This window comes from Mustela lutreola, chromosome X (genome assembly GCF_030435805.1).
Source record: "Mustela lutreola isolate mMusLut2 chromosome X, mMusLut2.pri, whole genome shotgun sequence".
NCBI classification, from domain to species: Eukaryota; Metazoa; Chordata; class Mammalia; order Carnivora; family Mustelidae; genus Mustela; species Mustela lutreola.
The window spans coordinates 74010949-74034862 of record NC_081308.1 but is presented as its reverse complement, the minus strand read 5'-3'; the positions used below and the strand labels follow the sequence as shown (position 1 = coordinate 74034862).

The 23914-nt window shown below is 37.2% G+C and overlaps 1 protein-coding gene across 3 annotated transcripts in view; it reads left to right on the top strand.

Annotated features, from left to right (window-relative positions):
- Positions 1-22642, top strand: part of RPS6KA6 (ribosomal protein S6 kinase A6) — a 195891-nt gene extending 173249 nt beyond the window's left edge. For all 3 annotated transcript variants that reach the window (XM_059157144.1, XM_059157145.1, XM_059157146.1), the window contains 2 exons: positions 15401-15541; positions 17180-22642. In XM_059157144.1, the coding sequence (XP_059013127.1) occupies positions 15401-15541; positions 17180-17305 (267 nt within the window). In that variant the 3' untranslated portion in view covers positions 17306-22642. The remainder of the gene's footprint in view (positions 1-15400; positions 15542-17179) is intronic.
- Positions 22643-23914: the final 1272 nt, after the last annotated feature.

Here is a 23914-nt window from a genome sequence, read left to right as displayed (position 1 = left end):
CACAAGCAGGCAGAGAGGCAGGCAGAGAGAGGGAGGGAAGTGGGTTCCCCATTGAATGGAGAGCCTGATGCAGGGCTTGATCCCAGGACCCTGGGATTGTGACCTGAGCTGAAGACAGAGGCTTTAACCCACTGAGCCACCCAGGCACCCCGACCAGTAGAATTTCTTACGGGACAACTATTTATGACCTCTTCCCTTGCCTCCTGTAAAAAAAGTAACTTCTACTTCTCTTCTACTGTGTTCCCATTACTATGTTGTATGTACTTTATTAGAGCACTTAACACATTCTCCTTTGTCTCTATCTGTGTGCATTTTTATTCTCCCTTCTCAGTGTTTAAATGTCATACTCATTTTTACATTTCCTAACACACTTAGCATAATAAATACTTAATTGAATACTTTTTCAGAAACTAATCTTTTCTTCAGATACATCTTCCATTGTTAATTTACACAGAGAGATTTTTCTGTCCATATACAAAGATAAATATTGTCCTATTATGAATGACTGTAAATTTTCTGTAAGTGGCCAAGTTTTACATAAATATTTATTTTTCATTTTGGCTTGAATGTTCAAGTATAAGAGCCTTTGTGTATGTATTTATAAGTAATAGATTTCTGGATCTGGAAGGGACCTGGTACATCATTGTGTAGTTAGATAAACCAAGATGTGTAGAATTTATCTTACCCATGATCACAAACCAACAAATGAGAGAGCTGGAGTTGATTTTCAGTCCAGCATTCTTTTCATTCTACTACACAATTAGAGATTTTCTAGAGAAAGAAAGGCTTTATTAGCTTGCCTTATATGAGGAGAATGAAAGAGAGGTCTATAAATCTTTAATAGTAACAGCAAAGGGGGCACCTGGGTGGCTTAGTGGGTTAAGCCTCTGCTGTCGGCTCAGGTCATGATCTCGGGGTCCTGGGATCGAGCCCTGCATGGGGCTGTCTGCTCAGTGGGGAGCCTGCTTCCCCCTCTCTCTCTGTCTGCCTCTCTGCCTACCTGTATTCTCTCTCCCTGTAAAATAAATAAATCTTTAAAAAATCTTTAAAAAATAAAATAAATAATAACAGCAAAGGTGTTCTTATTCACACAGTTCTTTTACATAATATGAAATTTAAGTATACTAAAACTTACCTTTACCTGATCTATATTGCAGAACAGTTTAACACTGTTATATTAACACTGTTAATATTAAATTATAATATTTATATTAAATAAATATTATTTATATAAATGATATTTATATTATTTATATAATATAAATAATATATTTATTATATTAAATTTATAATATAATAAATTTATACTGTTTATATTAAATTATAAAGAAATTCTTCTAGAACTTCTAGTACCATAGCTTTTATTTTGTTTTATATTTTTGCCAAGCATATTTCTTTGTTTTTTAATTTATTTTTAATTTTTTAGATTTATTTTCAGCGTAAAAGTATTCATTGTTTTCTGCACCACACCCATTGCTCTATGCAATCCGTGCCCTCTCCAAAACCCACCACCTGGTTCCCCCAGCCTCCCACCCCCTGCCCCTTCAAAACCCTCAGATTGTTTTTCAGAGTCCATAGTCTCTCATGGTTCATCTCCCCTTCCAATTTCCCTCAACTCCCTTCTCCTCTCCATCTCCCCTTGTCCTCCATGTTATTTCTTATGCTCCACAAATAAGTGAAACCATATGATAATTGACTCTCTCTGCTTGACTTATTTCACTCAGCATAAGTTTTAAGTCCAGGATAGTTAACAATGTTATCTTAGTTTCAGGTGTACAATATAGTGCTTCAGCACTGCTATACATCATTACTCAGTGTTCATCATTATATGTGAACTTTTAAGTCCTGTTTCACCCATCCACCATTCATTTCCACTCTGATATACTTTGTTTTAAAGGAGTACCTTCAGTTACTTTTTTTTTCCAACAAAAACATTTTTTACTTGACACATACTTCACCATAAGTTGTTCTAGAAGATACAGTTAAAACCTTCCATCTAAGAAAAGTAGAATACACATTTTCTTCAAGTACAGAAGAAACCCCTGGTTAAATCACATAAAGAGAGACAGAACAAATATAAATTTAAGATGGCTGAAATCTTATCAAGTATATTCTAACCACAATGGTACAAAACTAAAGATCAACAATAAAACCAAGCTGGAAAATCTACAATGTAAGTATTAAATATTTAATAGTGTAAATATTAAATAACACACTACTGCACAAGCAATGGTATATTAAGAAATAAAACAGAAAATCATATTTCGTTAAACAAAAGAAAAAGAAAACACAATATTCCAAACTTGTGGGATGTAGCAAAAGAAGATATTAGAGTAAAATTTCTATAAATGCTTGTATTAAGTAAAGTTCAGCTCTGCCCAAGGACCACACATTGCCCACTCCAAACAAGGAGAGACTCTTCAGATGACTGGCCTGAAGGATAAAACAGCCAGAACAGAGCAGCACTGTCCCTGCAACACACACTAGAGACACTCTCTGCAGCACATATATGACCTCTTGGACACTATATGACCTCTTCAGTGTAAAGCTAATCTCAGGCGCAGGACACATAACAGGCTCTTCTAACACAAAGAAGAAGACAGAGATTTAGACAAGATGCCAAGACAGAGGAATTCATCTCAAATGAAACAAGATAAGGTCACAGCCAGATATCGAAGCAAAACTGATATAAGTAATATGCCCAATGGCGAATTTAAAGCAACAATCATGAAGATACTTGCTGTGTTTGAGAAATGAATGTAAGACTTCAGGGAGACCCTTACCAGAGTGATAAAAGAGATTAAAAAAATGAAAAATGCGAAGGAGGAGTCAAGATGGCGGAGAAGTAGCAGGCTGAGACTACTTCAGCTAGCCGGAGATCAGCTAAATAGCTTATCTAAAGATTGCAAACACCTGCAAATCCATCGGCAGATCGAAGAGAGGAAGAACAGCAATTCTGGAAACAGAAAAACAACCACTTTCTGAAAGGTAGGACTGGCGGAGAAGTGAATCCAAAGCGACGGGAAGATAGACCCCGGGGGGAGAGGCCGGCTCCCGGCAAGCGGCGGAGCAACCGCGCACAAAATCAGGACTTTTAAAAGTCTGTTCCGCTGAGGGACATCGCTCCAGAGGCTACCCGGGGCAAAGCCCACCGGGGTCAGCGTGGCCTCAGGTCCCGCAGGGTCAGAGAAGGATCGGGGGTGTCTGAGTGTCGCAGAGCTTGCGGGTATTGGAACGGGAAAGCTGGCTACAGAGACAGAGCCGACACTAAACTCGCAGCTCAGGGTGACCTTGAACCGGTCGCAGGATCAGTGAGCTCGGAGCGTGGCCGGAGGTCAGGCAGACGGGAGTAACTGGGCGCTGTTCTCTGAGGGGGCACTGAGGAGTGTGGCCCTGGGCTCTTGGCTCCTCCAGGCCGGAGACCAGGAGGCCGCCATTTGTATTCCTGTCCTCCGGAACTCTACAAAAAGCGCTCAGGGAACAAAAGCTCCTGAAAGCAAACCCGAGCGGATTACTCACCCCGGCCCCGGGTAAGGGCGGTGTAATTCCGCCTGGGGCAGACACTTGAGAATCACTACAACAGGCCCCTCCCCCAAAGATCAACAAGAAATCCAGCCAAGACCAAGTTCACCTACCAAGGAGTGCGGTTTCAATACCAAGGAGAGCAGCAGAATTCCAGAGGAGAAAGCCAAGCGCGGAACTCATGGCTTTTTCCCTGTGATTTTTTTTTAGTCTTGCAGTTAATTTAATTTTTTTCTTTTTCATTCTTTGTTTTTTTTTCTCGCCTTCGGGTAAAATTTTTTTTAAACTGTTACCTTTTTCTTTTTTAACGATTTTTTACTAGTTTATCTAATATATATATTTTTTCTTTTTTATATTTTTTTAGGTGTTTTCTTTTTTTAAATTCTTTTCTTTTTTTTTCTTTTTTCTTTTTTTTTTTCTTTCTTCCTTTTTGAACCTCTTTTTATCCCCTTTCTCCACCCTCACGATTTTGGACCTCTTCTAATATGGTTAAAGCATATTTTCCTGGGGTTGTTGCCACCCTTTTAGTATTTTACTTGCCCCTTCATATACTCTTACCTGGACAAAATGACAAGACGGAAAAATTCAACACAAAAAAAAGAACAACAGGCAGTACCGAAGGCTAGGGACCTAATCAACACAGACATTGGTAATATGTCAGATCTAGAGTTCAGAATGACAATTCTCAAGGTTCTAGCCGGGCTCGGAAAAGGCATGGAAGATATTAGAGAAACCCTCTCGAGAGATATAAAAGCCCTTTCTGGAGAAATAAAAGAACTAAAATCTAACCAAGTTGAAATTAAAAAAGCTATTCATGAGGTGCAATAAAAAATGGAGGCCCTCACTGCTAGGATAAATGAGGCAGAAGAAAGAATTAGTGATATAGAAGACGAAATGCCAGAGAATAAAGAAGCTGAGCAAAAGAGGGACAAACAGCTACTGGACCACGAGGGGAGAATTCGAGAGATAAGTGACACCATAAGACGAAACAACATTAGAATAATTGGGATTCCAGAAGAAGAAGAAAGAGAGAGGGGAGCAGAAGGTATACTGGAGAGAATTATTGGGGAGAATTTCCCCAATATGGCAAAGGGAACGAGCATCAAAATTCAGGAGATTCAGAGAACGCCCCTCAAAATCAATAAGAATAGGCCCACACCCCATCACCTAATAGTAAAATTTACAAATCTCAGTGACAAAGAGAAAATCCTGAAAGCAGCCCGGGAAAAGAAGTCGGTAACATACAATGGTAAAAATATTAGATTGGCAGCTGACTTATCCACAGAGACCTGGCAGGCCAGAAAGAGCTGGCATGATATTTTCAGAGCACTAAACGAGAAAAACATGCAGCCAAGAATACTATATCCAGCTAGGCTATCATTGAAAATAGAAGGAGAGATTAAAAGCTTCCAGGACAAACAAAAACTGAAAGAATTTGCAAACACCAAACCAGCTCTACAGGAAATCTTGAAAGGGGTCCTCTAAGCAAAGAGAGAGCCTACAAATGGTAGATCAGAAAGGAACGAAGACCATATACAGTAACAGTCACCTTACAGGAAATACAATGGCCCTAAATTCATATCTCTCAATAGTTACCCTGAATGTTAATGGACTAAATGCTCCTGTCAAAAGACACAGGGTATCAGAATGGATAAAAAAACAAAACCCATCTCTATGTTGCCTCCAAGAAACTCATTTTAAGCCTGAAGACACCTCCAGATTTAAAGTGAGGGGGTGGAAAAGAATTTACCATGCTAATGGACATCAGAAGAAAGCAGGAGTGGCAATCCTTATATCAGATCAATTAGATTTTAAGCCAAAGACTATAATAAGAGATGAGGAAGGACACTATACAATACTCAAAGGGTCTGTCCAACAAGAAGATTTAACAATTTTAAATATATATGCACCCAACGTGGGAGCACCCAACTATATAAACCAGTTAATAACAAAATCAAAGAAACACATCAACAATAATACAATAATAGTAGGGGACTTTAACACTCCCCTCACTGAAATGGACAGATCATCCAAGCAAAAGATCAGCAAGGAAATAAAGGCCTTAAATGACACACTGGACCAAATGGACATCACAGATATATTCAGAACATTTCATCCCAAAGCAACAGAATACACATTCTTCTCTAGTGCACATGAAACATTCTCCAGAATAGATCACATCCTCGGTCCTAAATCAGGACTCAACCGGTATCAAAAGACTGGGATCATTCCCTGCATATTTTCAGACCACAATACTCTAAAGCTAGAACTCAACCACAAAAGGAAGTTTGGAAAGAACCTAAATACACGGAGACTAAACAGCATCCTTCTAAAGAATGAATGGGTCAACCAGGAAATTAAAGAAGAATTGAAAAAAATCATGGAAACAAATGATAATGAAAATACAACGGTACAAAATCTGTGGGACACAACAAAGGCAGTCCTGAGAGGAAAATATATAGCGGTACAAGCCTTTCTCAAGAAACACGAAAGGACTCAGGTACACAACCTAACCCTACACCTAAAGGAGCTGCAGAAAGAACAAGAAAGAAACCCTAAGCCCAGCAGGAGAAGAGAAATCATAAAGATCAGAGCAGAAATCAATGAAATAGAAACAAACAAAACAATAAAAACCAATAGAACAAATCAACAAAACTAGGAGCTGATTCTTTCAAAGAATTAATAAGATTGATGAACCCCTGGCCAGACTTATCAAAAAGAAAAGAGAAAGGACCCAAATAAATAAAATCATGAATGAAAGAGGAGAGATCACAACTAACACCAAAGAAATAAAAACTATTATAAGAACATACTATGAGCAACTCTACGCCAACAAATTTGACAATCCGGAAGAAATGGATGCATTCCTAGAAACATATAAACTACCACAACTGAACCAGGAAGAAATAGAAAGCCTGAACAGGCCCATAGCCAGTAAGGAGATTGAAACAGTCATTAAAAATCTCCAAACAAACAAAAGCACAGGCCCAAACGGCTTCCACAGGTATTCTACCAAACATTTAAAGAAGAACCAATTCCTATTCTCCTGAAACTGTTCCAAAAAATAGAAATGGAAGGAAAACTTCCAAACTCATTTTATGAGGCCAGCATCACCTTGATCCCAAAACCAGACAAGGATCCCATCAAAAAAGAGTGCTATAGACCAATATCCTTGATGAACACAGATGCGAAAATACTCAACAAAATACTAGCCAATAGGATTCAACAGTACATTAAAAAGATTATTCACCACGACCAAGTGGGATTTATTCCAGGGCTGCAAGGTTGATTCAACATCCGCAAATCAGTCAATGTGATACAACACATCAATAAAAGAAAGAACAAGAACCATATGATACTCTCAATAGATGCTGAAAAAGCATTTGACAAAGTACAGCATCCCTTCCTGATCAAAACTCTTCAAAGTGTAGGGATAGAGGGCACATACCTCAATATCATCAAAGCCATCTATGAAAAAACCACCGCAAATATCATTCTCAATGGAGAAAAACTGAAAGCTTTTCCGCTAAGGTCAGGAACATGGCAGGGATGTCCATTATCACCACTGCTATTCAACATAGTACTAGAGGTCCTAGCCTCAGCAATCAGACAACAAAAGGAAATTAAAGGCATCCAAATCGGCAAAGAAGAAGTCAAATTATCACTCTTCGCAGATGATATGATACTATATTTGGAAAACCCAAAAGACTCCACTCCAAAACTGCTAGAACTTATACAGGAATTCAGTAAAGTGTCAGGATATAAAATCAATGCACAGAAATCAGTTGCATTTCTCTACACCAACAACAAGACAGAAGAAAGAGATATTAAGGAGTCAATCCCATTTACAATTGCATCCAAAACCATAAGATACCTAGGAATAAACCTAACCAAAGAGACACAGAATCTATACTCAGAACACTATAAAGTACTCATGAAAGAAATTGAGGAAGACACAAAGAAATGGAAAAATGTTCCATGCTCCTGGATTGGAAGAATAAATATTGTGAAAATGTCTATGCTACCTAAAGCAATCTACACATTTAATGCAATTCCTATCAAAGTACCATCCATCTTTTTCAAACAAATGGAACAAATAATTCTAAAATTTATATGGAACCAGAAAGGACCTCGAATAGCCAAAGGGATATTGAAAAAGAAAGCCAACGTTGGAGGCATCAGAATTCCGGACTTCAAGCTCTATTACAAAGCTGTGATCATCAAGACAGAATGATACTGGCACAAAAACAGACACTAACTCTGCTAACTCTGCCTTGGTCTTCCCTGACTCTTAATTCTGTCTCAACCACTCAAGGAAGCTACCAGGTACTGCCTGCGTTTCTCTTACCTATACAAAAGCCTGAAAACACTCAAGGTAGTAAGTTTGGGCAATCATAAGGCTTACTTTATTGGTTTCCCATCTCTTAGGGATCACTTCTCTGTGTCGCTTAATATCTGATCTCTGAAAAACTGTTGTTTCCTATATTTTATGGGGTGCGTGTGCGTGCGTGGTGTGTGTATGTGTGTATGTTGGCGAGTGTTGTATCAAACAGGTGGGTGAATCCAGCCTCTAGTATTCTATTTTAACTAGAGGTAGAAGTTCTTGGACCATTGCGTATTTTTTTTCTCTTTGAAATAGTATATGTAATTTTTTTTTAATTTTTAATTTTTTATAAACATATATTTTTATCTCCAGGGGTACAGGTCTGTGAATCACCAGGTTTACACACTTCACAGCACTCAACAAAGCACATACCCTCCCCAATGTCCATAATCCCACCCTCTTCTCCCAACCCAACCCCCCAGAAGCCCTCAGTTTGTTTTGTGAGATTAAGATTCGATTGTGGTTTGTCTCCCTCCCAATTCCATCTTGTTTCATTGATTCTTCTTCTACCCACTTAAGCCCCCATATTGCATCAACACTTCCTCATATCAGGGAGATCATATGATAGTTGTCTTTCTCAGCTTGACTTATTTCACTAAGCACGATACACTCTAGTTCCATCCATGTTGTCGCAAATGGGAAGATTTCATTTCTTTTGATGGCTGCATAGTATTCCATTGTGTATATATACCACATCTTCTTGATCCATTCATCTGTTGATGGACATCTAGGTTCTTTCCATAGTTTGGCTATTGAGGACATTGCTGCTATAAACATTCGGGTGCACCTGCCCCTTTGGATCACTACGTTTGTATCTTTAGGGTAAATACCCAGTAGTGCAATTGCTGGGTCATAGGCCAGTTCTATTTTCAACATTTTGAGGAACCTCCATGCTGTTTTCCAGAGTGGCTGCACCAGCTTGCATTCCCACCAACAGTGTAGGAGGGTTCCCCTTTCTCCATATCCTCGCCAGCATCTGTCATTTCCTGACTTGTTGAATTTAGCCATTCTGACTGGTGTGAGGTGATATCTCATTGTGGCTTTGATTTGTATTTCCCTGATGCCGAGTGATATGGAGCACTTTTTCATTTGTCTGTTGGCCATCTGGATGTCTTCTTTGCAGAAATGTCTGTTCATGTCCTCTGCCCATGTCTTTATTGGATTATTTGTTCTTTGGGTGTTGAGTTTGCAAAGTTCTTGATAGATTCTGGACACTAGTCCTTTATCTGATATGTTGTTTGCAAATATCTTCTCCCATTCTGTCAGTTGTCTTTTGGTTTTGTTAACTGCTTCCTTTGCTGTGCAAAAGCTTTTGATCTTGATGAAATCCCAATAGTTCATTTTTGCCCTTGCTTCCCTTGCCTTTGGCGTTGTTCCTAGGAAGATGTTGCTGCGGCTGAGGTCGAAGAGGTTGCTGCCTGTGTTCTCCTCAAGGATTTGGATGGATTCCTTTCGCACATTGAGGGCTTTCATCCATTTTGAGTCTATTTTTGTGTGTGGTGTAAGGAAATGGTCCAATTTCATTTTTCTGCATGTTGCTGTCCAATTTTCCCAGCACCATTTATTGAAGAGGCTGTCTTTTTTCCATTGGACATTCTTTCCTGCTTTGTCGAAGATTAGTTGACCGTAGAGTTGAGGGTCTATTTCTGGGCTATCTATTCTGTTCCATTGATCTATGTGTCTGTTTTTGTGCCAGTACCATGCTGTCTTGATGATGACAGCTTTGTAATAGAGCTTGAAGTCCGGAATTGTGATGCCACCAACGTTGGCTTTCTTTTTTAATATCCCTTTGGCTATTCGAGGTCTTTTCTGGTTCCATATAAATTTTAGAATTATTTGTTCCGTTTCTTTGAAAAAGATGGATGGTACTTTGATAGGAATTGCATTAAATGTGTAGATTGCTTTAGGTAGCATAGACATTTTCACAATATTTATTCTTCCAATCCAGGAGCATGGAACATTTTTCCATTTCTTTGTGTCTTCCTCAATTTCTTTCATGAGTGCTTTATAGTTTTCTGAGTATAGCTTCTGTGCCTCTAAAGTTAGGTTTATTCCTAGGTATCTTATGGTTTTGGGTGGAAATGTAAATGGGATTGACTCCTTAATTTCTCTTTCTTCTGTCTTGTTGTTGGTGTATTTATAATGCAACTGATTTCTGTGCATTGATTTTATATCCTGACACTTTACTGAATTCCTGTACAAGTTCTAGCAGTTTTGGAGTGGAGTCTTTTGGGTTTTCCACATATACTATCATATCATCTGTGAAGAGTGATAATTTGACTTCTTCTTTGCCGATTTGGATGCCTTTAATTTCCTTTTGTTGTCTGATTGCTGAGGCTAGGACCTCTAGTACTATGTTGAATAGCAGTGGTGATAATGGACATCCCTGCCGTGTTCCTGACCTTAGCAGAAAAGCTTTCAGTTTTTCTCCATTGAGAATGATATTTGCGGTGGGTTTTTCATAGATGGCTTTGATGATATTGAGGTATGTGCCCTCTATCCCTACACTTTGAAGAGTTTTGATCAGGAAGGGATGCTGTACTTTGTCAAATGCTTTTTCAGCATCTATTGAGAGTATCATATGGTTCTTGTTCTTTCTTTTATTGATGTGTTGTATCACATTGACTGATTTGCGGATGTTGAACCAACCTTGCAGCCCTGGAATAAATCCCACTTGGTCGTGGTGAATAATCTTTTTAATGTACTGTTGAATCCTATTGGCTAGTATTTTGTTGAGTATTTTCGCATCTGTGTTCATCAAGGATATTGGTCTATAGCACTCTTTTTTGATGGGATCCTTGTCTGGTTTTGGGATCAAGGTGATGCTGGCCTCATAAAATGAGTTTGGAAGTTTTCCTTCCATTTCTATTTTTTGGAACAGTTTCAGGAGAATAGGAATTGGTTCTTCTTTAAATGTTTGGTAGAATACCTGTGGAAGCCGTTTGGGCCTGTGCTTTTGTTTGTTTGGAGATTTTTAATGACTGTTTCAATCTCCTTACTGGCTATGGGCCTGTTCAGGCTTTCTATTTCTTCCTGGTTCAGTTGTGGTAGCTTATATGTTTCTAGGAATGCATCCATTTCTTCCGGATTGTCAAATTTGTTGGCGTAGAGTTGCTCATAGTATGTTCTTATAATAGTTTTTATTTCTTTGGTGTTAGTTGTGATCTCTCCTCTTTCATTCATGATTTAATTTATTTGGGTCCTTTCTCTTTTCTTTTTGATGTTTGGCCAGGGGTTTATCAATTTTATTAATTCTTTCAAAGAACCAGCTCCTAGTTTCGTTGATTTGTTCTATTGTTTTTTTGGTTTCTATTTCATTGATTTCTGCCTCTGATCTTTATGATTTCTCTTCTCCTGCTGGGCTTAGGGTTCCTTTCTTTTTCTTTCTCTAGCTCCTTTAGGTGTAGGGTTAGGTTGTGTAGGTGAAACCTTTCTTGTTTCTTGAGAAAGGCTTGTACCGCTATATATTTTTCTCTCAGGACTGCCTTTGTTGTGTCCCACAGATTTTGAACCGTTGTATTTTCATTATCATTTGTTTCCATGATTTGTTTCAATTCTTCTTTAATTTCCCGGTTGACTCATTCATTCTTTAGAAGGATGCTGTTTAGTCTCCATGTATTTGGTTTCTTTTCAAACACCCTTTTGTGGTAGTTCTATCTTTAGAGCATTGAGGTCTGAAAATATGCAGGGAATGATCCCGATCTTTTGATACCGGTTGAGTCCTGATTTAGGACCGAGGATGTGATCTATTCTGGAGAATGTTCCATGTGCACTAGAGAAGAATGTGTATTCTGTTGCTTTGGGATGAAATGTTCTGAATATATCTGTGATGTCCATCTGGTCCAGTGTGTCGTTAAGGCCTTTATTTCCTTTTTGATCTTTTGCTTGGATGATCTGTCCATTTCAGTGAGGGGAGTGTTAAAGTCCCCTACTATTATTGTGTTATTGTTGATGTGTTTCTTTGATTTTGTTATTAATTGCTTTATATAGTTGGCTGCTCCCACGTTGGGGGTATAGATATTTAAAATTGTTAGATCTTCTTGTTGGACAGACCCTTTGAGTATGATATAGTGTCCTTCCTCATGTCTTATTATAGTCTTTGGCTTAAAATCTAATTGATCTGATATAAGGATTGCCACTCCTGCTTTCTTCTGATGTCCATTAGCATGGTAAATTCTTTTCCACCCCCTCTCTTTAAATCTGGAGGTGTCTTCGGGCTTAACATGAGTTTCTTGGAGGCAACATATAGATGGGTTTTGTTTTTTTGTCCATTCTGATACCCTGTGCCTTTTGATTGGGGCATTTAGCCCATTAACATTCAGGGTAACTATTGAGAGATATGAATTTAGTGCCATTGTATTTCCTGTAAGGTGACTGTTACTGTATATGGTCTTCGTTCCTTTCTGATCTACCACTTGTAGGCTCTCTCTTTGCTTAGAGGACCCCTTTCAAGATTTCCTGTAGAGCTGGTTTGGTGTTTGCAAATTCTTTCTGTTTTTGTTTGTCCTGGAAGATTTTAATCTCTCCTTCTATTTTCAATGATAGCCTAGCTGGATATAGTATTCTTGGCTGCATGTTTTTCTCGTTTAGTGCTCTGAAAATATCATGCCAGCTCTTTCTGGCCTGCCAGGTCTCTGTGGATAAGTCAGCTGCTAATCTAATATTTTTACCATTGTATGTTACAGATTTTTTTTCCCAGGCTTCTTTCAGGATTTTCTCTTTGTCACTGAGAAGTGTAAATTTTACTATTAGGTGATGGGGTGTGGGCCTATTCTTATTGATTTTGAGGGGCGTTCTCTGAATCTCCTGAATTTTGATGCTCGTTCCCTTTGCCATATTGGGGAAATTCTCCCCAATAGTTCTCTCCAGTATACCTTCTGCTCCCCTCTCTCTTTCTTCTTCTTCTGGAATCCCAATTATTCTAATGTTGTTTCGTCTTATGGTGTCACTTATCTCTCGAATTCTCCCCTCGTGGTCCCGTAGCTGTTTGTCCCTCTTTTGCTCAGCTTCTTTATTCTCTGGCATTTGGTCTTCTATATCACTAATTCTTTCTTCTGCCTCATTTATCCTAGCAGTGAGGGCCTCCATTTTTTATTGCACCTCATGAATAGCTTTTTTTATTTCAACTTGGTTAGATTTTAGTTCTTTCATTTCTCCAGAAAGGGCTTTTATATCTCTCGAGAGGGTTTCTTTAATATCTTACATGTTTTTTTCGAGCTTGGCTAGAACCTTGAGAATTGTCATTCTGAACTCTAGATCTGACATATTACCAATGTCTGTATTGATTAGGTCCCTAGCCTTCGGTACTGCCTTTTGTTCTTTTTTTTTTTTTTTTTTTTTTTTTTGTGGTGAATTTTTCCGTCTTGTCATTTTGTCCAGATAAGAGTATATGAAGGAGCAAGTAAAATAGTAAAAGGGTGGCAACAACCCAGGAAAATATGCTTTAACCAAATCAGAAGAGATCCTAAATCGTGAGGGGGGAGAAAGGGGATAAAAAGTGGTTCAAAAAGGAAGAAAGAAAAAAAGAAAAGAAAAGCATTTAAGAAAAGAAAATGAATAAAGAAAAAAATATATATATATATTAGATAAACTAGTTAAGAAATGCTAAAAAAGAATAGGGTAAAAGTTAAAAAAAAAATTTTACCAGAAGGCTAGGAAAAACAAAATGAAAAAGAAAAAAATTAAATTAACTGCAAGACAAAAAAAAAATCACAGGGTAAAAGCCATGAGTTCCGTGCTTTGCTTTCTCCTCCTCTGGAATTCTGCTGCTCTCCTTGGTAGGTGAACTTGGTCTTGGCTGGATTTCTTGTTGATCTTCTGGGGGAGGTGCGTGGTGTAGTGATTCTCAAGTGCCTTTGCCCCAGGCGGTATTGCACCGCCCTTACCAGGGGCCGAGCTGAGTAATCTGCTCGGGTTTGCTTTCAGGAGCTTTTGTTCCCTGAGCGCTTTCCGTAGAGTCGTGGAGGACGGGAATACAAATGGCGGCCTCCTGGTCTCCAGCCCGGAGGAGTCGAGAGCCTGGGGCTCCACTCCTCACTGCGCCCTCAGAGAACAGTGCCCAGTTACTCCCGTCTGCCTGACCTCCGGCCGCGCTCAGAGCTCACCGAGGCTGTGGCTGGTTCAAGGTAACACCGAGCTGTGAGCTTACTGTCGGCTCTGTCTCTGTAGCCGGTTTTCCTTTCCAATACCCGCAAGCTCTGCGACACTCATACACCCCCGATCCTTCTGTGACCCTGCGGGTCCTGAGGCCGCGCTGACCCCGCGTGGGCTTCACCCCGGTTTAGCCTCTGGAGCGATGTCCCTCAGTGGAACAGACTTAAAAGTCCTGATTTTGTGCTCTGTTGCTCCGCCTCTTGCCGGGAGCCAGCCCCTCCCCCCGGGGTCTATCTTCCCGTCGCTTTGGATTCACTTCTCCGCCAGTCCTACCTTTCAGAAAGTGGTTGTTTTTCTGTTTCCAGAAGTGCTGTTCTTCTTCTCTTCGATCTGCCGATGGATTTGCAGGTGTTTACAATCTTTAGATAAGCTATCTAGCTGATCTCCAGCTAGCTGAATTAGTCTCAGCCTTATACTTCTCCGCCATCTTGACTCCTCCCCCGACTATTGAGCTTTTATCCTTTTTTATGAATATCAGTTAGGTCTGTTTTATTGAAGTAATTCAATGTTGTTTTCTAAATTACTTCCTCATTCATTTTTTTTTTATATTTGTCCTTGATGTTACTACATAGAGTCTTTAGTGTCACTGCTTATGCTGTTGATGAAACGTTCACAAATGATGACTTTTTTTTAGATGATGCTTGTTAAGGAGAGTTTATTTTTCCTTTTTCTAAAAGATGCTTGGTAGAGATAGTTTCTATTTAAAATTGTGTTTTATTATCAAGTTGTATTATACTTACAGCTTGTCATCATAAGAGATAAAGTAAGTATATTTACAGTTAGTCTGCAAGAAACTTATGATACTCTGACCACTAGAATGCTTGCAGTCAGCTGCCAACCTTAGATTTATGTTTGCTCTTTTTAGTGTTTTATACCTAAACCCTCAGCTATTGAGTGTATTAACAGCATGGGACCTTCCCTTCTATGTTGTATGAGTCTATACACACCTGTGTATTTTAGGGCCTAGCTTACCAGCAAAGACCAATGCCTCTCTTCTCCTCGACTATTCAGCACATTCCAGGATACCCTTGCTACTTTACATTTTCTTCCTCCCTCACTAACCACATTCCAGTTCCACAGATTTGGTATCTTCCGATTTAGAAATGACAGCTAAGAGTTTACCATATATCAAAACTCTTTTTGAAGATTCTGACAGAATTGATTCTTCACTATGCAAAGTATAAGTGTGGTTTTTCCCTTTGTGTACATCAAACAAAACAGATCACAAAGCTACTGATGCTTACATATATCAAGAAAATGTGAAATAATATATTTTACTAAAACCTTTGCTGGCATATGGTTTCATATATGTCTATATATGTATTTTTCATTTTAATTTAGGATTTGCTCTCCCATATGCTACATATGGACCCACATCAGCGGTACACTACAGAACAAGTATTAAAACACTCGTGGATAACCCACAGAAACCGCTTGCTGAATGATCAGCCAAATAGAAATGATACATCAGATGTCATTAAGGTAAAATAAATACTTTTATGCATCTCCTAAATACTTAATAAAGCCTGCATGCCATTCACTGACACACATATAATTACCTTAAATACTTTTATTCTTCAAAGATATATTCATAGATTTGTTTTTATTTTTGTTTTTAGATAACCATCATGGATTTTTTTTTTTAAGATTTTATTTATATAGATGACTTTCTGTCAGGGGCAGGGGTGGAAGCAGGCTCCCTGCTGAGCAGAGAGCCCAATGCTGGACTCAATCCCAGGACCCTGAGATCATGACCTGAGCTGAAGGCAGAAGGCTTTAACTCACTAAGTCACCCAGGCGCCCCCACCATGGATTCTTGTTACTCTTCTTCTCTACCTATTGCCTTTCTCTTGATAAATAAAAATTTTTTTATTGTATTTGACTTGCTCTTGAGACAATGGGACTAGAAGTGTACTAAGTGCAAGTTTCATATGGAAAGAAAATATTGTTATTGGTTCCTAAATTAATAACCGTTGGCACAGGTTTCCATATTTATAGACATTGAACCTTTTTAAGATTTTAGTATTTTATGCATTTATCTGTTGATACATACTTAGGTTCTTTCTCTGTCTTGGCTGTTATGAATAAGGCTGCACTGAAAAGGGGAGCACAGAGATCTCTTTGAGGATAAATGACTAGTGCTGGTCATATATACAGTGGGATATTATTCAACTTTAAAAAAGGAGATCCTGCCATTTGCAACACCATGGATGGCCCTGGAAGAAATGGAAAATGAAATAAGCCAGACACAGAAAGAAAAAAAAATAAATATATAATCTCTCTTAAATGTGGAATTTTTAAAAAGTCAAATATATAAAAGCAGACAGTAGAAGAGTGGTTACCAGAGGCAGGGAAGAGGGAAAAATGGGGATATATTGGTCAAAGTTCAAAGTTGTAGTTATGTAGGATGAATAAGTATAGGTATCTAATGTGCAGCATGATGACAATAGTTAATAATACTGTATTAAATACTGGAAATTTGACAGAGTAGATTTCACATGATTTTATCACAAAAAATGAAAACTATGTAAGGAGAAGATACGTTAGTTGACTATAATAATCACTGGACTATGTATATGTACATCACATTATGTTCCATGTCTTAAGTATAAAAACTTCTATTAAAAATAAAATTCTTAAAATGTTTAAAACAAATTATATGCATGATGAAAGACTGACAGAAAGAATACATTTTAATGTTTTAAAAATATGTAAGAATTATAATCACTGAAATAAAAAAAATATACAAGTAAGCAGGTAGTAATTCATGAAGGGAACATTAATGCATAGATCAAGTATATGCAGTCATTTTCCTCAGAAATAAAGTTGTATTCTAGTTAAATCTCTCATGATATAATATGGAATTTGGGGGCACCTGGGTGACTCAGTTGTTAAGCGTCTGCCTTCGGCTCAGGTCCTGATCCCAGGGTCCTGGGATGGAGCCCCACATCGGGCTCCCTGCTCTGCGGGAAGCCTACTTCTCCCTCTCCCACTCCCCCTGCTTGTGTTCCTCTTGACTATTTCCGTCAAATAAATAAAATCTTTATAAACAAATAGTAATATGGAATTTTTTACATCCAAATATTGTTATTCGACTTGTCTTATTTCTCATTATTTTAGGGAGCAGTGGTCACCACATATTCTGCCCTGACTCACAAGACCTTTCAACCAGTCCTTGAGCCTGTTGCTGCTTCAAACTTAGCTCAACGACGGAGCATGAAAAAACGAACATCAACTGGCCTGTAAGATTTCTAGTTGTTCCTCAGCCATCCTGGATAAAGTAAAAATTAACTGTGGCTTTTTTTCCTAATCTTATATCAAAAGCATCATATTCTGCTACATAACTTGAATATTCTGTTTAAACCTCCTCTTTTAGGGAGATGAGATTAAAAAAAAAAAAAAAACACAGGTCCACAGTAGTCATACAGTATTGTTTTGTAGTAGTGCCCAAGTGTTTAAGTATATAATTGTTGTCTACAAAGTCTAAAAATTTTTCTGCACACTAACTTGTAAAGTTCCTTTCAAATAAAGTTACTTTGTTAGTTTTCTGGTCTCATAAAATGATTTGGGGAATCATTACCAATAATCAGGATGCAAATATAATAGCATAATGCCAAGCAATGCCAATTATTTTTTAACACCAGATCCTGAAGAATGGGCTTTTTTAAAAAGAAAAACAAACAAGAAATGTATTGTAGAAGCTTGTTATTGTGTACAACCAAAGGACTACATTCATTTGTGCTAATATATGAACTCCTGATATGGTTGGTGCCAAAGTTTTTACAGAATTAATTAACAAATTATGTGTGCAGACAGACCTGTATATTGCCCATAAATGTCCTTATCTAGAAATAGTGGTTTCCATAAGTCCTCTGTAAATATGACATCTAAGGGAATTATAGTGCAATTGAAGAATTTTTTAGACAAAGGCTTTATGTTGGTGTTGTAATCTACTAAGTGGGTTATAGTTAAGCCTTTGAAAATAAAATACATGTGTTGCTACTAACTTCATGACACATGGGCTGGGTTTCAAATTAATCAGTTGGATTTACTCATCTGTCCCTTTTATAATACACTACACTGTTGTTTTTTGGACTTCCAAAATTGAATTACAATATAGCATATTAATTTACCTTGAATCCTATGGCAATATAGTTTAAACTTTATTGTAGTGGATTTAGCACACATGATACAGCAAAATGCATTTCAGTATAGTTTAGACAATGCTACAAAGAGATAAACTGACATTTTGAAAAGGAAGCAATATTAATGATTAACACAACATCTAAACACATTTTTAATCGTATTTATAAAAAAAGTCTGACAGATTCACTCTTGTTATTAAATTTATGATTCAGAACCACTGGGTAATATATATTGTTTTCTCTAAATGATGGAATTTTAAAGAATCTTTTCATGTTGTTGAAGAAAATACCATTACTACTACTATTACTACTACTACTGACAGAAATTCATGAATGTAAACTGGAGGATATTACAGTTTTGTTTAGCAAATATAAGTGAACTATTTGTATGTGCTAAATGTACTATCTGCTGTGTGTTTTATTTTGTTTGATTCAGAGAAAAAGTTAGTTACTGAGCACTGAAGTATACAATTCAGGTTAGAAAACTCGTAACTTCAGTGTTCAATAAAGAAACTATACATATTCTCTTCAAAATGTAAGTGATATATATTCCATGTACAAAAATCTGTTTATTGAGTGTGATATATAAAAGTATATACCCTCAATTTGAAATGTCTTCTTGCAATAATTGAAAGACATTAAAAAAAAACATCTAATGCCACATGGAAACAGTACGTAGAAATCGACTGGTACCATATCTTGTGGATTTTATTTCCCAGTTTGGCCTTTTCTTTCCTCATTTTGCTTTATTACTAGAAGTACTTGCATGTCACAATTTGTGTCCATATCATCTGACTTACTTTCCTCTTGTCATCTTGTGATGTTATGCTTCTTCTTATCAGAATTAATATGACAAACTAAGAGGTGTGATTTTGGTGTTGAACTTTTCAGAACAGAGATACTATTTCCATGTAAGCTTTTCTAGTAATAGCATTAGGGTAAGTGAAATTGGAAAGTGAAAAATTATCACAAAATAACTTTCAGTCTTTCCATAATCAGTAGTTTTTAAAAATAGCTGATCTTACCTAATGTTTCAGTGAGGTTACTGAAGGGTAATATCATACAGTTCATTCATAAAAGGAACACTGAATTAAGCAACGAACAACTTGATTCTTCATTGCTCAGTGAGGACTGACAAATTATAAAAGACACAGATATGCTCATGTATTTTCCCAGTAATTGCATAAACCATTTCTGCTGGAAAGCTCAAAGTAGGTTAAAAACAGTCATAGGGACAACCCTATTATAAGGAAGTCTTCAAACCACTTACCCTCATTTTGTAGAAGGAATCCATGTGGGGATGCCTCATCATGTCCGTTTTGGCTAGAGCAAAAAATGCAGATATGAATGGGAGCTTTTTGGGTGAGGCTTCTATAAATGCTTAACCACTGGAACAAATCCTTTCTATAAAATTTGAAGATATTGTTTTTAATGGATTCATAAATAATTAATTTGCATTGCTTTTCTTTCTAGTTGATGGTTCTTGCTAGTATTTAATGATAGCACAATTTGGAGTTTTTATTGTTCTGGAAGGAAGAGGATATTATATATTTTTTACCTCAAAGGGAAAACACCGGCTTTGCCCAGATAGACTAATACTAAATTTATTATCCTAAAGCACATATTATCATGAATAAATGCAGGAAACCATTGGTAAGATAATTAATTAAGATGTAGGGGTGGTGATTTTGTGGAGGAAAATTATTTCAGTTATTTCATGAAAATCAACCTTGAGCCTATTTTGTTAGACCCAGAAATGCCTAAGCTTTAATTTTTGTAATTTGTTGCCATCGGTAATTACAAATGGTAAAACATTTTGATAGACCCCTGGTTAACCCAAAGGGATTTCTTATGTGTAGGCAAGCCACAAACTTAAGAACAGATGCTTGGTATTTCCAACATCTCCTCACCAGAGCATCATGTTAAGATAGTACTGTCCATAGAAAGTTACTCATACTGATTGAATAGTATTTTCCTGATAGTATGAGGCCCTTCATATATGAAAAAAGAAGACTTCTTAACTTGGCCTTAAGATCAACTAGAAAGTTTAGGATTTAAACTAGGCAAAGTGTGTCTGTGGCATTCTGTATATTATCTTTCCCTGGCTTTCCAGTCCCCACATGCTGTCCTACTTGTGGACCTCAGAGAGGACTCCATGATTAAAGCTTAGTCCAGAAGGATTCTCTGCTCCAAAGCACCTCACACCCTTCCCCTTCCTCAAATCAGAACTTCCATTCTCACAGAGCAGCTGTATTCAGCTAAAAGGATAAAAGGAGAGTGATCTCATTTAAGTTCTCCCCCTTTTTTTTTTCTGGTCAGTAGCTAATAAATAATTGGCATTTTTCAAGGAAGATGTCCATTAATCTAATGAATTTCCACTTGCTGGATTTTTAGGCAATCTAACCAGACGAGAACAACTCTATCAGTTATTATCAGGGAAAATATTTCTGGACAAGGAATTTATGCAGTATGCCCCAGGATCAGATTATCTCATAAACTGCTGCGTTGGTGCACTGCTTCATCCTTTCTACTCCTCGATATACTTTTTTTCCTCCAAGAAACTTCCAAGCTCTTTAATCACAATGAACTTATGTGATAGAATGGTGTGCAGGGAGATAGTTGTCAAGTGCGTATTTGTCTGCATTCTTATTCCTCTTAGTACATAGCCTGTAATGTAAGGAATCTCCAGCTCTACCAGGCTCTCTTCCTCTATTCCTATCGTCCTGCTATAACAAGAACATGGAGCAGCTGAATGCAAGCCACCAGTGGAGTCCAAGTCTGTAGACCCTCTGTCTACATTTCAGGACACAGAGAGCCTCGATCCTCCCACATGAATGCAAGCCGTATTAACTCAACTGCAGTTAAACTCCTTTAGAACAGTTTCTTAGATTTCAAAACTTACTAGGTATGTTTGGTGTGTATCTCAATACAGTAATTGCTGAAAGTAGCACCACTCAGGAGTGTGCTGTCCACCCTCCTGTCCAGGGTGCAGGCCACTGATGGTGATTACTCACATGTCAGTTACACTTACAGATGCACTGTTCCTGGTTTTATTCATAACAATACAGTGAAGTCATCTGAATAAAATGATAATGCTTGATCACCTCAAATTCAGTTTAGTTGCTAATACTTGAATGTATGTTAGTCCTAAATTTTAAGGATAAGTTTCTTTGAAATGTGAAGAAAAATACAAAGGGAAAGTATTTTGAAAATACAGAAATTCAAGTTTGTTTGCATATATTCCACAAATTATGTACCTTTTGATCAACCAGCAAGAAATCTTAGCTAAATGCTTATAAATAAACATCTCTGTGACTGGCAAGGTAGGATATGTTCTATATTCACATTTCTAAACCTTGGACAATAGGACTTGGGATTACTGTTTAGCTTTCATACTATTTGTCTAATTATGTGAACTAATTTACTCTTCAAAGGATATTAAACATCCAATTTTATGTAGAACATTTCCTAGAGAACATACTAAGTGCATTATTTTATTAATAAATTGTCATAATGTGACCAAATGGATTTATTTGCTTTTTTCTTTCCTAACAAACTAGTGTTACTCAGACCACATTTGAGTTCTCTTTTCAAATTCACTCTGAAATTGATACCACTAATAGCAAAAAATGTAAGTTTGTCTTTTAGTATAATAAAATCATTTGTAACATCACAAAAGCATTCTAGCAAAAAAAAATCCATTTTAAAAATTATATAAGAAAACTTAATTATCCAAATGCCAGCATGGTTTGGAAATGAGAATTTATTTTGCATTAAATTCCACAATACAAAAAAAGAGAGAATGTGGTTTTTCTGTATTTGATTAAATAAAAAAACAGCAAGTACTTTTGGTAGTTGTGAGTTATATAAGGTTTATGTGGAAAGAATAAAGTTTGGGGCTATCGTTAACAATAAAAAATTGCCTTGCCAGCACTTCCCATATACTTTGGGATTCCGAAACTTAATTTTTGATATAGAAAACGTATTTACTGGCATTTTATTACAATTCTCAAGGCAGAAATTGTGTTAAATGGAAAATGTGTGTACTTAAAAACTTAAAAGTTGCAATTAAAAAAAAAAGGTCCCAGTTGTTCAGATAACTGTATTTTCTTTCTCTGGCTACATTATGGAATTTATACCATCTTTTATTTTATAAATGTTTTATTTAAAGCACTATTTCTTTGACATTATCGTTTTCATTGTACTTTTTTCCCTGTAAGACCAAACCTCGTAGTGCATTTTACGGTGTTTCTTTCCCTCACAGTGCTGCTAAAGAAATGGCTCTCATTTTGAACTTACAACATGCCAAAGATGACATAGAAATTATATTTATTTTTGTTCTTGTTAAAACTCTGTGAGCAACATTTATCACAATATCATGTTAAATTACTGGCATTCTCTGGGCACTAAATAAAAAGGCTGCAACTTTTTAACATTTTACAGTTTACCTTGCTTGATCATTTATAGATGTAAAACTGTGTGCTTTTATAAACACATATAGCTATTCGCAGGTTTCATTAAAAGCTGTTAAATATTGTTTAGGAGCCAATTGTAGAAGTTTTTCAAGATATTTGTTTATGAATTTGCCTTGATATTTCCTGAACTGTAGTATTTCCCACTTTAGTATTATTCTTCTCATGTTTCTATAAGGCAAGGTAATTTGTGAAAATGACGATGAAAACTTACAATATTTGTAGGTCTTATCAGGAGAATACATTTCTCTGCAAGTTAGTTGAGGTGACAACCTTTTCTACAGTACAACAAATTAAAACCTTAGTCTCTGGGTATTGGAAAAATTACTTGATACTGGTATCAAGTAGAATAACATAAATTCTTCCCCCCCAAAAGTCATACATTTCTAGGCCATGTTAGGTTGTACCAGCTATGCATACATATATAGAAATGATTTTGTATGAGGTTCAAAATGCTTTTGGACCCCCCTGGCAATCAAATCTCTGTACCACTTATATTTTTCTAAATTTTTTAACGGTAGGCAGGATAGACCCTAGGGCAACTTTGGGAAGTCTGCAATAATGGCTTTCCCATTGGCCACCTCCTTTGCATCTATATTCTGCTTTTGCTTCTTTCATCCCTCCCATCCCTCCAGCCCCTTAGTAAAATATCTGATAACCACATGTACATTGTTATACTTTAAGCAGCTTATTCTTCCTAAAATATTACGTTTTTCTGCATTCTCCTTTTAAGCATTAGCTACCAAGATTTAAAAAAAAATGTGATTTCTGGTCTGTGAGGCCCTGAAATAATTCAGACTTACCAGGCTAAAGCTTATTTAATCTTCTTAAGTTGATCTGGAGAGTACCTTAAGGAGTAGAATAAGCAGACCACATTTTGTTTCTCCCATGATTCCCCAGTGTCCTTCTATTTTCTTGGAGACACTGAAAATATTAGAAGAATTCATTTTCAATGGCTTTTCTAAACTGTGCCTATAGCCTTGAGAGGTCTCCACCCTTTAAACCCTGTGCCCTTGGCTACTAGAAGTATCTTCATAGGGACTCCAATCTGTATACACATGGCCAGAGTCGGCCCTACCCTTCCTCTCCCCTCCCCTTACTTTATTTCCTTTCCTTTCTTGCCTCCCTCCCTCCCTTTCTTCCTTTCTCCCTTCCTTCCTTCCTTTCTCTCTTTCTTTTATTCCTTCCTTCCTTCCTTTCTTTCATTCTTCTCTCTTTCCTTCTTTTTCCTTTCTTCC